Source organism: Mirounga angustirostris, unplaced genomic scaffold (assembly GCF_029215605.1).
Source record: "Mirounga angustirostris isolate CCGP_5_RB_7025 unplaced genomic scaffold, mMirAng1.0.hap1 SCAF_6, whole genome shotgun sequence".
Taxonomy (NCBI): Eukaryota; Metazoa; Chordata; class Mammalia; order Carnivora; family Phocidae; genus Mirounga; species Mirounga angustirostris.
In genome coordinates, this window is record NW_026991714.1 from 26,795,312 (window position 1) to 26,807,948 (window position 12,637).

At 54.3% G+C, this 12,637-nt stretch overlaps 1 protein-coding gene across 1 annotated transcript; it reads right to left on the reverse strand.

Moving 5' to 3' along the window:
* Window positions 1-1,261: 1,261 nt before the first annotated feature.
* Window positions 1,262-8,843, reverse strand: OPTC (opticin). Its single transcript, XM_045876113.3, has 6 exons — window positions 7,350-8,843; window positions 6,559-6,694; window positions 4,852-5,010; window positions 3,820-4,022; window positions 2,527-2,622; window positions 1,262-2,030 (listed from the first exon to the last, which is right to left on the reverse strand). The coding sequence occupies exons 1-6, from the start codon at window positions 7,566-7,568 to the stop codon at window positions 1,860-1,862; spliced, it is 984 nt and encodes a 327-aa protein (XP_045732069.1). The 5' UTR covers window positions 7,569-8,843; the 3' UTR covers window positions 1,262-1,859.
* Window positions 8,844-12,637: the final 3,794 nt, after the last annotated feature.

Below are 12,637 nucleotides of genomic sequence, written 5' to 3' on the forward strand. Positions count from 1 at the left end.
TGATTTCTTCATCTCAAGAATGTGACTAAGAATCCCTGCCTTGTCTGCTGACAGGACTGTCCTGAGGATCCAAAGTACTTGGAGGGGTGCTAGACATGCAGGGGACGCAGATGAGTGCAATGGCTGTCATGTGGGCCCAGCCAGACTTGGGGACCCCCCCACGCCCTGCACCTTGAGTGATTGCCTTGACAACGGAATGCCTGGCTAACTCTTACTTCTCCCTCAGGTTTCAGCTTAGATGTTGTTTCTTCCAGGTCTGCTGGCCTCCTAGACTGGGTCTCCCCCGTAAGCTCCCGTAGCACTCGGTGGATTCCTCTTACCGTCAGAGTCATGAGTTGTATAGTGTGGTTGTGTGACTGTTGCCCATGTGTTTTCTCTGCCAGACTCTAAGCTCCACGAGGAAAAGGAATATGTCTGTTACACGTCATCTCATCACCAGCATGGGACACGGTGCCCAGCACATGGCAGGTAGGTGCTCAATAAAATTGCCTGCCTCAACCCTCTTCTATGCTTCAGTCAACCCCCGATGCCAAGCACCCATCTCTTAGGTCCTTCTTGCCCAACATCTCCTTATAAGGAGAAGGGTGACATCGCTCCTCTCTTTATAATTCAAGGAACAAGTCAACTAGATCATAGTTGGCCTTCTTCCCATCTCCCATCACAGCAGACCTCGCCCAGAAGCCAAGGTTGCAGGTGAGAAATCGCTGTATTTATTTATTTCTCTGCACGAGGCTGCCCTCTGGTGGTTAACCATGGAAGAGGGCACGGCAAGGATGGAAACCCGCTGGCTCTGGTGGAGCCACGCTCAGAGGCTGTCCAGTAAGCCAGGAACAGGGGAGCGCTACAAAGAGGGCATCCAAGTGAAGATTCCTGTCAGCCTCCATCCTTATGAACGGCTCCCTCTAGATCTAACAGGCAGCGCTTGGCCTAGGAAGAGCAAGAAAATAAAGAAAGTCCCATAGAAACCCCACCCTACCCCTAGTGGTGAAATAGCTCTTCTTTCTCCTCAGTGGTGTGCTGGTAAATGCTTAACCACCAGCTTTCTCTCTCAAAGGATCCAGGCATGTAGCATTTACTGATTTCTGGGGTGTAAATATTCTCACCACGGCCAATTTCAAACTACCAATGTGATGTCACTGAGTGTCGCTGGGAAGAGATGAGCACGAGGGGTATGTCATTATATAGTATGTCATAGACATAAATAAGTTCAAGAACATGGTTACTAGTAAAATATAGTAAAATAATGGGAAAGGAATGAGTTTGAGTATTCATTACATTTATTTTCAACCTAATATATTTAAATGTGAGCTTATAATTTAATCTTTAATAAAAGCTGTGTTTAACGACTGGCTTACAAAATTCTGGAAAATGTAATAATTGGTTCTGCAAGCAAGCCTAGTAGTAAGAGCTGGCTGAAGCCCGCCACTGCTTCTCCCGATTTCCTCCTTCTCTTTCTCCTCTTCCTCTTCCATGACTTCCTGGCATTCCGTGTGGGTAGGGGGGATGGGGAATATGGCAATGAGCTTTGCTGCAGATGCTGCTCTTCTGAGTCAGGAGCCATAAGTTGTTAAGGAAAGAGGGTGAGAAATGCAAATTTGGCTACTGAAGGACATTAACGCACGCACGTGTGTGTGTGCGCGCATGTATGTGTCTCTGTGTATCTGTGTGTACGTGTGCGTGCGTGTGTGCATGCGTGTGTGCGTGTGTGCACACGAGCGTGTAGAAGGTGGCGGAAGGGAGTGGGGGTGAGTTTTGCAACTGGATCCGGAGGCCAATTCCGGCCCGAGCGAAAGCCCATCGTGCGGAGGCGCCGGGCGCCTGCGGAAGGCGGTGAGGGCCTCCCCAGTGCGGCCAGTGAACTAGCAGCAGTGGCCGGTGGGGAGCCGAGGCAGGCAGAAGTAGGCGCTGGGGAAGAGACCCAGGTTGATGGGATTGCCGTCCAGGCGGATGTCTTCCAGCCGCCTCCGGCTGTGTTTGTGCTCCTCGGAGTCGCAGAAGGCGTCGCTCTGCATGGTCTCTATCATGTTATTCTGGAAAGAACACACTGATAGCTGCCAACCTCTGCCTGGAGAGTGCCCTCAGGCAGCGCCGAAGGCGCATCCGTCAGCTCTCCCCAGCAGCTCCCCTCTTGAGAGTGGAGAAACCGAGGCACGTAAGGCCAAGGCCATGCAGCAAGGAGGGAGGAGAGGCGGCGCGTGGAGGATGGATGGAGAGCCAGGGGAGAGAGTAAGAGGGACGAGGGAGAAGGAGGAGACAGAGCGGAGGGGAAGGCAGGGGAGGAACAAGCCGTCAGCTGAGATGGGAGGAAGGACATGGAAGGACAGGAAGCTCTTTCAGGAGAAGGAAAGGAAGGCCGTCACGCCGAGGCTGTGGACAGTGGCCTGGGCAAGACCTCCGATCCCTGTCTCCGGTGAGCTCTCAGTGAAGGAGACGCCTGCCCCTGCTGCCTAAGGAGGCTCCCGGTTATCTGACCTCCACCCCCTGGGCTGTATTCAATGCTCTTGCTCTTGGGGGGGTGCTGCTCACCTGCAAGTGCAGTGAGCGCAGGCTCGGGGGCAGAGGCCCAGGGATGGAGTCCAGAAGGTTGTCAGCCAGGTAGAGGAACTGCAGCTTCTCTAGCGCCTAGGGAGGAGGCAAAGGGCATGGGAGGCTGGCAGGGGCTGCTGGACCCGGCAGGGATGGGCGCCTGATGTGACCCCATTCGTTCCCTGAGGGTCTCTTGAGCCTCAGCCATGTGCCAGGCTCGGCACTGGGGGCTGCAGGGGACACCCAGTCTCTCGGGAGTTCACAGGCCCTAACTCCCACCGGATGCAGAAGGATCGCGCCTGCCACTGAGGTCTGGCAGCTGGGGGGGCGTGAAGGAGTTGGTCAGCTGCAATGAGCAGCAGGTGAGGGGTGGGCAAGGGGCAGGGATGGCATGAAAGGGAGGACAAGGGGACAGTTCAGTCCAGCCTCAGCCTTTCTGCTATCAGAAAGGGATTTTCCCAAATGAAAAGTCTCCAAACGTTAAACCCAGGATGGCTGTGAAGAACATGTTCAGGACACATCCAGAGCCACTGAATGAGAGCCACAGGCACCCAAGGCAAAACTAAGTCTGCAAGTGTGACGGAGCTGGGGGCAGGCGTGACCATGCTGCTCGTCATCTCCGCACCGGAACTACTCCTGGAGTTCATCCGAGCCCTGTCGAGTGGGCAGCTGCTGGGGCCCGATTTGTGCCCAGTGTTTAGCCCTTCCCATCAGAACCGGCCAGCCAGCGATCAGTCAGATTGTCTCCCTTAAGCACTTGCTCACAGAAAGACAATGATTAGTTAGTGCTGGGTTTTGGAAATAAAGGTTTCTGTAGAGTTAGTCTTGGAGTCAGCACTATTGCAAGTCACGTCAAGCCAATGTTTTCGGGGAGCAGAAGCTGAGGGTGCAGACAGGTGAACGGAATGGACACACGGAGAGAAGCCAAGAGATTGCGTGACCGGGAGAGGGAGAGGGAAAGCTGCTGACCTTGGCTTCTGATGCCCCCCAACCCCCCATTTCCAATAACAGGCCTGAATTTCCTTCTCCTGGAGGTTCTTGGGCTGGCATGTTGTTAAACACTCTTTCTTGAGTCAGAATTGGTCTCTTGCAACAACAACAACCAAAAAGTTTAATAAAACAATGGGAACAGATGAAGAAAATGGGGTTTGACTTTCAGACCCAGAATAGGGTTGGAGCTGGGCTATCCCAGGAGGGCCTGGTGTGTGTGTGTGTGTGTGCGTGCGCACGTGTGTGTGTGGCTGTGGGCATGGGTGGCAGGTGGGAGAGGGTGGGCTACATGCCCTGGCTCACCCTGAGTGCTTCAGGCTGTATCCCCGAGCTCCGGAGCCGGTTCAGGCGGACGTCCAGGACCTCGATGCTGGCAGGCAGCACGGGCAGAGATGCCAGTTGGTTCTCTGGGAGGATCAGATCCTGCAGGGCAGGCAGCAGCCGGAGAGCATCATCATCAATGGAGAAGATGGCATTGCTGGAAAGGTCAATCCTCTTCAGTTTTGCTATGGGGCATGGGGGAGAACACAGAGAGACACAGGACCTGTCATCTTTCCTTGCCCCTGCTGGACCCACCTGTACCCTGCTCCATCCCTTTTAAGATGGGGAAGGCCAGCCAGTTCTCCACCTGCATGGGGTCCCAGCGGGGAGAATAACATCATAAACCAGGACCCCCTGGAAAGCCCTCAGATTCTGCAATACAGAACTCCAATACCTGGAGTTCTATCCTCTGTGGTGGCTGCCCACCTTGGATGGGTTTGGTAGAGGCAAGACCCAACAGGCCCACCGATGCCTGGACCCATTCCACCCCCACCCTTCACCGCTGGTTTACATAAAAGGATGCTGTGGCCCAGAAGGCTGTGGGAATTAGTGGCAGAGTCTGGATGAGAGCCCAGGTCTCCTAGCTGAGGCAGAGTATAAGGCATAAGGGAGCAAAACACACAACAAACAGCAAACAGGTAAACAGCATCAGGGCTATGGAGCTGATTTAGCCCGGCCTTGTCCAGAGGCCAGGAGGGTGCAGAGCTACAGTGCCTCAGAATCCTGAAAATGTAGGCTTGATCCTATCTTCCCCTTCCCAGCTTTCCAGAGCTTTGGGGAGAACACATGAAACGGGGCACTTTTATTACCCAAAATCTTCAAGGGAAGGGATTAGAGAGACTTGGGGCTATTTCCATTGGGTACTGGGTAGACTGAAAGCTAGCAGGGAAAGGCTAACTCAGGTGGGACACCGTGTCTGTGACTGTTCATGTGGCTGCGGGGGGGGGCAAGGCAGAGGGCCTGGGGGTTCCCTCTGCCAAGCCTGCCCTCGTCTTCTGCCAGGGCACCACATACTCAGCCCTTCGAAGTCTCCGGCGCGGATCCGGCGGATGCGGTTGAAGCGGGCGTACAGGTAAGTGGTTGTCTTGGGAAGAGGAGGGATGTTCTCCAGGTCAGTATCGTCACAGTACACGGAGGAACCGAGGCACACGCAGACCAGACATGTGGGCAGGCCTGGCCCAGGTGGAAGACAGAACAAAGGGAGACCCTCCTCAGACCTCCTTTAGCCTCTGGGACCAATGGTGCTCACTCAGGGAGTGGCTGAGCCATGGCCCGAACGGAAGGTCACAGTGTTGGCTGCTCCCAGCCTGGCACTCAGCCCCCAACCTAAGAGAGGCAGATCCATTCCCAGTTATTACCCAGTCCCGGCCCCCTGGTGCTTTTATCAGGCTCCAGTCCTCTGTAGGTTTTTCTGGGCCTAGGTGGGTGTTTCTAGGACATCCATCGGTCTCTTTTCTATAAGGCTCCTCTCTGGTCCCAAAAGGCACAATGACGATGAAATAAAGCCAGAATTAAGTGGACTGGCCAATAGTTGCTCGCCCTGCCAGCTGCCTTGTGGGTGAGGAGCATGTTCTGTATGGCTCTGAGAAGTGCAAGAAAGCCACGGTGGAGTGGACCCTGCTTGCCCAGAATTCATTTCCCCTTCTTAGGGGGTCAGCATCCCAGTTTTCTGTTGGGCAACAGCTCTCTCCTGTTCTCATTCCATGACCAGTGGTCATCAGACATGGGCCAGGCCATCCAACCCAAACTGGCTTTAAAAAGTTGGGAGGCTCTACGGGCTCATAGGCCTGAAGAGTGCAGGTGGTTTCCATCACTCGCCATTACAAGGGACAGAGATAATGGGAGACCAGCAGTCGTCCAACTCAAGGGGGAGTCGGCTAGCAGTGACACAGCCCCACAGTGAAGAGGCAGCTCTTCTTTGCAGGCAGTGACCAAGGTAGGTGGAGCAGAGATGATCTCAGCGTCCTTCTTAGCCCAAGGCCTTGAATGACACATGCAGCTGAGGCCCTTTATGGGTCTCTTTAAGCCCGAGATCCTGTAGCTCTGAGAGGTCACAGATTCCTATTGATGCCCCAATACCCTAGATCCACCCAAGGCAAATATCTCAAGAGAACAGGAGCCAGGGCCAAGCAAGTCAGGAATTAACTGCATGCCTCCTCTGCTCCAGTCCTGATGCCCAGCAGAGCGCCAACCTTTCCCTGCCGGATATGCCAGCATCCCCGTCTCCAGGAGGGCATCAGGGAGGGGAAAAGAGCTGCTAAGGGGGGAATTTAGAGCCGAAAAGCAGTATGACTGCCTCATTTGCCCCCATGCCAAGTGACAGCCACGAAGTTATTTATTCTTCTCAACAGGCTTTTAATTGTCTCTAATCTAATTACCACTCAAACTGGTCCCCTAGTGATGCTGTTAATTAAGGTAGGGTGGCTCTGCTAAGCATAGCAGAGTGCTGACTTTTTCTTTTTTTTTTTTTCTCCCTCCTATCCAATTTGTGCATTTAGCCAAAAGCATTAGGGATAGCCAGCTTCCCCCTTTGGGTTTTCTTTCTTTCTTTTTTTCTTTCTGTTCTTCCTGTGGCTATTTCTCCTCCTCTCCCTTACAGTGAGGGCTAGCCCCAACCTTTCACTCCCTACCCTGAACACTTCACCATGGTAGGCCTAGTGCCGGGTCATGGCTGCATGGCCTATGACCCATGTGCATCGGGACCTGTGACCGTGAACTCACTGTGGCTGCTTGGTGAGTCCAGGAGGCCCAGCATCGTAGGCCGGCTCATCTTGGGCTTTGAAGAGAGTTTCCTCGGAGTCACTGTGCTCTGAGTGGAACCGATCCTGGTTGGAGGAACCAGGCTGGTCACTTTGACCTGGGGACAGAGCACACAGCACACAGTAGGCGAGTTTTTGCCTGAGAAGGACTTTATTTTGAACTCTGGGGGCCTCAGTGACCAGTTTCAAACTTGCGAAGAGTCACCGTGGAGAAAAGGGGAGGGAGGAAGGGAACTTCCTAAAGAGCAGCATCTTCCTTATATGGAGAAGGAGATGGGCCCAGGGAGGGGCGCTGACCACGCTCACACAGCTAATGGGTGCAGGCTTTGGATCAGCCCCTGCAAAGGCCAGGAAGGGCCAAGAAAGGACTTCAGACTAGAAGACAGCCTAAGAGCAGACAGGGTTGTGGGGCTTCTTTTTCTAGTGAAAGTATGAAGACATGGCTGACCCCCGCCCCTCCCAGTGAGATATGGTTTATGGTCTGACTTAAAGGCAGGGGGACAGATATAGGACTTCTAAGCAGGGGAGGATCCCATCAAGTTTACTACAAACCAGCTAAGAAATTGAACTTTTGTTGTCCTCTTTCTTAGTATCATCTAAGTGACAAGTTTCTACGGAAGCACAAGCATCTCCTCCTCCTGGAGAAAGAATGGAGGCTTGGAAGGCCTGCACGGTAGACAGCGGGAGAGGGGCCAGGCCCCCGATGCCCAGTGTCTTGCAGGGAATGCCGCTGGTCTGCTGTGTGCCCCTTACCTCGGGGAGCTGGTCCCCATAGTCCGTGAGCCCCTCATAGTCGCTCAGGTCAATGACCTCGTCGTAGTTGTCCAGGCCCAGGTCATAGTTGTCCAGGACTGCATAAGCATCGCCTTCCCCGAGCGTCTGATCTCTCCTCTTCCTCTCCTTGGGGAGAGAAGCTGTCCCTGCCCCCAGCAGCACCAGACCCAGCAGGCTCAGGAAAGCCAGGAGCTTCATGGGGGCCCTGGGAGGAGGCGGCAGCAGAAATGAAGATGGGACTGAATCACCTAAGCGTCCAGTCCTGGGGAGTGCGCAGGAGGAAGGGCAGCCATCTAAGAGACAGGGCTCTCTCGAGCTTCGGCTTCATGGGAACCGCTCACAAACTTACCCCACTTCCCGCCCCCACACTTGCAGACCCACGCCATTCATGATACACTCAGTGCGGTGCGTTCATTGCATGTGCAAGCCCCCCAAAGGCTGGGGCTATCTTGGCGGGAGCATCTCCTGCCAGGCCCTCCTACCGCCACCCCACTTTAGTGCCTACATGCTCACACATACGCTTCTATTCACTCACACAGTCGTGTGTAGACACCTGGCAAAGGCTCGTTTACTCCTCGCATGCACACCCCCTCTTACTTAGGCACACTCTCGTGCATTTATACGGATGTTCTCTCTTGTACAACCACACACACAGAGTACAACCATTAGTCACTAAGCTAGGTTTAGAGAAACTTCATCATCAAGGAGTCTTGTGGCTTTTTAAAAGATTATTCATTCACTGGGGCACCTGGGTGGCTCAGTCATTAAGCGTCTGCCTTTGGCTCAGGTCATGGTCCCAGGGTCCTGGGATCGAGCCCCGCATCGGGCTCCCTGCTCGGCGGGAAGCCTGCTTCTCCCTCTCCCACTCCCCCTGCTTGTGTTCCCTCTCTCGCTGGGTCTCTCTCTGTCAAATAAATAAATAAAATCTTTAAAAAAAAAAAAGATTATTCATTCACTCACCCCTTTGCTCAACAAACATTTATGGGGTGTCTATTATGTTCCAGGCACTGGACTTTTCTCTGGGGGTGCAGAAATAAATAGGGCACACCTAGTGCATTCAGAGGACATGGGTTTAAAAGCTGACATATAGCCTAAAAAAGAACATTGGTTTATAAAATATACTTTCTAAATGCAGCTTTTTTAGAAACAAATGATTACAGAAACAAACGTGTTCTTTGTATGTGGCCGTGGGATTGTGTGCATATCTAGAGCGTTCCCTGGGTGTCTGCGTGTGTGCACAGGTAATTGTGTATGTGCACGATGAGCACGTGAGCGCGTGATGAACGTGTGTCCGTTTATGCTCATATGCACGGAGCGGGGCGGGAATGTATGTGGCGTGCGTGTGAGGGAGCTGGTGTGTTTGTGATAGTGCAGCCCTCCCCAAAGCCAGCTGCCTAAGTGTCTAGCAGATTCTCCCCCTCTGTTAACCTTAGCTGGGCTAGGGGTAAGCCCTCTGCGGTAGCAAGAGTGAGCTCTTCATCAGAGCCTTCCCCCATCCCCACCCTCCAACTTCCCTTGCTTAGAGCCCTAAACTCCTTCCACTCCCCCCAATCCTGCCCGCCTGCACCCAGGCCCCTCATTTGCATCCCAAAGGGGCCCAAGGGCCCCAAACCTTGAACCTTACCCACAGGTGCACTCTTGTTTCAGAACCAAGCCTCGCAGCTTCCAGAGAAATGGGGACACTGGTGGAAAGGCCGTCTGCGTGGGCCAGGGTACAGGCGGGGAGCTGGCTGAGGCCAGCATGTGGCCAATCAGACTTCTCTTCTTCCTGGTGTCCAGCTGTTTCCCCTCCTCTCTGCTCAGCGGGAACCCCATCCCAGTCTTTTGTTTGGTGAGAGGGCGTTCTCTCTCTCTCCCTCTACCCCCTCCACTCCCACCCTCATATGCACCCCTCCCCACCTCCCACCCTCACCTCTCCTTCTCTTTCTCTGTCTGCTGCTTTTCTCTTTTCCAAGCCACTGTTGAGAGGGCTGGCAGTTTCTTCTCTCTAAGGGAGCGGGCAACAGGTGATGGAGCACTCAGAGGGATGGGGCTTGCCTCTCTAGCTTTTTTCAGATGGAATCCAAAGATTCAAAGAGGCTGAATTAAGGCACTCTGACCACACTGCCACCCACCACCTGGAGCCCCAACATGGGACCATGACTGAACCAAAATCACCAGAGGGAGGCTCTGGTCCAAGAGAAGGTGAATGGGGGATGAGGTAGGATTTGAAGACCAATTTCAAGTTCCAGGATGATGATGATGATGATGATGGCAAGGAGGATACAAGAACTTTTCTCCATCTGCTGAGATTGGGCCCCAATCATGAACACCAGAAGCCACTGTGTGGGGTCCTCAGGGGGCTGAGAAGAATCATCTCCCCTCATCCCCCACCAAAGATGTCTGTATCAGGAGGATTCTCGTTTGCTTGGTGCCTCGTGCTGCAGTGTGAAGGCAGGAGGGGGGGGGCGGGGGGCACGGCTAAGTGTTTGAAGGGAGTTCTTCAATGCTGCCCCTTGTTCCCTCCTCCCTCCCCCGACCAGACCCTGAATCCTGGCTGTGAAGCTCCTGGAAGATCATGTAGTCCAACAGACGTGGACTGAAGTTGGGTTATCCAACAGACAAGAGACTGAGGTCCAGCTAGGTGCAGTGACTTACCCAAGGTCACACAGAGCCAGGGTCAGGGCCTAGATTTCCTGACGCCCAGGCCAGAGAGTTGTCCTTTGTTCATATGACCTTGCCCCTTTTCACCTTATCCCCCCTACCCTGCACACCCCAGTTCCGAGACCATGTGCCTCGATGCCCTCGGAACAGATGGCCTTGGCAGGACTCATCTCTGCCCTGGCATGCCAGGTGAAGGGGCAGATCGCACAACCTGGCCCAAGGTGCAGTGCTTGGCCTGCGGTGTTCCTGGGCGCCAGCCGGTGAGGAGGCGGCATCCCCCAGCCCAAGGACCTGGTCACCAAAGGGACACCTGTTTCCGTGCCCCTGGCAGCTCACCATCTGGGGAGAGGCACCAACAGGGGCTCTGCTGGGTGGAGGGGAAGGTAGCCCAGGAGCCAGCAGGGTGCCCAGGAAGCAGATGGTACATTTGGCGCGCTGTCCTCCCCGACTCTCTCTGCACAGCCTGGGCTTTGCAGGCAGAGACTAACCCTCCCCCAGGCAGGCTGGGCTCCGCTCCCCCTCCCCGTCCCATCCCACGCCCTTTATTCCCTGCGAGGAAAGCAAATGAGACTGTTCATTCATTCCCCCTGCTGCCTGCCCCCACTCTCCCCCCCACTTTCTTGGAGACACGCACCCGCAATTGGTCGTCCCCCACGCGCTTTTTAAGCTCTTCGGCCCCCCAAGCACAGCCAGTCTTCCTAGAGCGCATGCGCAGGCAGCCCTTCCCACTCCCACCCCGCACCCCAGGAAAGAGCCCCTTCGGCGCAGTAGTCTCATCTCAGACCCTCTCCCAGCTTCTACTCTCGCTTCTACAAGCTCGCCGGTCACACGCTCTAGTTCCCGTGGAGTTCAGGACTGTCCATGGCATGCGTGTGTGACCTGCGTGGGAACGCGCTAACCTTCATGCTGTTGGGGCATGTGGCTCTGCTCCCTGGGGGCCTGCACGAAGGGGCCGGAGGTGCGGGACCCTTCTAATCCCCGTGTCTCATTAGGAGAAGCACAAAGCATGCTGATGGAAAGGAGGTGGCAGGCTGTGGGGACAGGAGTCTGGCCAGCTGACCCTGTTGCTGCCCCTTTCATGGGCGGGCATGGAAATTTCAGGAACCCTGCTGCTTTTTGGACAACAGGGATATATTCCCTGCTGAGGGCCTGTAGCAACATAACTCTGTGACCTAAACCCATTCCTCTCCCTTCCTCAGGCACTACTCCATGCCTTCCTACCTTTTGGCTCATGCTGTTTCCTCTCCTGGTTATGTCCATCCCCCACCCCACCCCCCCCGCCCCCGCTTCCCCTACCTCCCCCGGTCCGCTTCCCCCACCAGGCAAAATCTGATTCATCCCTGAAGATCCAGCTCAAATGACAGGAGCCATTCTGGTGTCCCTCCACGGGGGTAGAGGCCCTCTCCACCATGCTCTTTGTACGCGGCATCACTACAAACACTTAGGACATGGGATTACTCCATGGGCTTTCCCCTTTCCCAAGCTAAGAATTCCTCACGGGCAAGGACCCGTATATTACCCATCCTTGAATTCTTGGACCACGCAGGCGAGGTCCACTGAAAGCCTGCTGAGTTGAACTAAGCAGGTGTTAAGGAGGCAGATTGGGAGGGGTGGGGCAGCATCTGGCAGTTTTCATGCTAAAGAAAACAGGGTGGGGGGCAGGGGGGATCACAAACTCACTTCTGAGTCAACCGTCTGCCTGAAGACAGACTTCCGGGCACCCGGTTCACGCCCTTCGGCATGGCCTGGAGAACCTTCGGTCTTCACCCCCCGATACAGCTCTGCGGCTAGTTTGTCTTCCTTACGCCACAGCTCTGCAACTAGCTTGTAAATTGCCCTTGGTGGGAAATGGTGACTGTTGTGTCTTTCAGCATCTGGCTCTGGACTGAGCATTTGGGAGACGCTCAACAGTTTGATATCTGTGGTTTGAAAGAATCTGAGCCTCTGGGCTTCAAAGGTAGCTATTGGATTTCTGATCTGACTTCTGGAATAATTTTTCATGACAGTTGTGAAGTTTGGGGGAAATTTGCCAAGAAAAGGCTTTGGAATTGTTTTCTTAAGAGTTTCTTAGGAGGGGCGCCTGGGGGGCTCAGTTGGTTAAGCGACTGCCTTCGGCTCGGGTCATGATCCTGGAGTCCCAGGATCGAGTCCCGCATCGGGCTCCCTGCTCGGCGGGGGGTCTGCTTCTCCCTCTGACCCTCCCCCCTCTCATGCTCTCTGTCTCTCATTCTCTCTCTCTCTCAAATAAATAAATAAAATCTTAAAAAAAAAAAAAAGAGTTTCTTAGGAATGAGGGGCGCCTGGGTGGCTCAGTTGTTAAGCGTCTGCCTTCGGCTCAGGTCATGATCCCAGGGTCCTGGGATCGAGGCTCAGGTCATGATCCCAGGGTCCTGGGATCGAGCCCCACATCGGGCTCCCTGCTCGGCGGGAAGCCTGCTTCTCCCTCTCCCACTCCCCCTGCTTGTGTTCCCTCTCTCGCTGTCTCTCTCTCTGTCAAATAAATAAATAAAATCTTAAAAAAAAAAAGAGTTTCTGAGAAATGGGGTCCTTTCTCCACCCATCTCCTTGGAGCCAGGTAAGAGGTGGGAGGTGGGGGGAGAAGGGTGGCAAGAGAACTTCAAGGT

Excerpts from the sequence above, each read along its gene's own strand:
- OPTC (XM_045876113.3), bottom strand. The coding sequence starts at position 7,568 with ATGAAGCTCCTGGCTTTCCTGAGCCTGCTGGGTCTGGTGCTGCTGGGG. Across the intron at positions 6,695-7,349 it reads ATGGGGACCAGCTCCCCGAG|GTCAAAGTGACCAGCCTGGT; the intron begins GTAAGGGGCACA and ends CTCTGTCCCCAG. Across the intron at positions 2,623-3,819 it reads TACAGCCTGAAGCACTCAGG|GCGCTAGAGAAGCTGCAGTT; the intron begins GTGAGCCAGGGC and ends CCTCCTCCCTAG.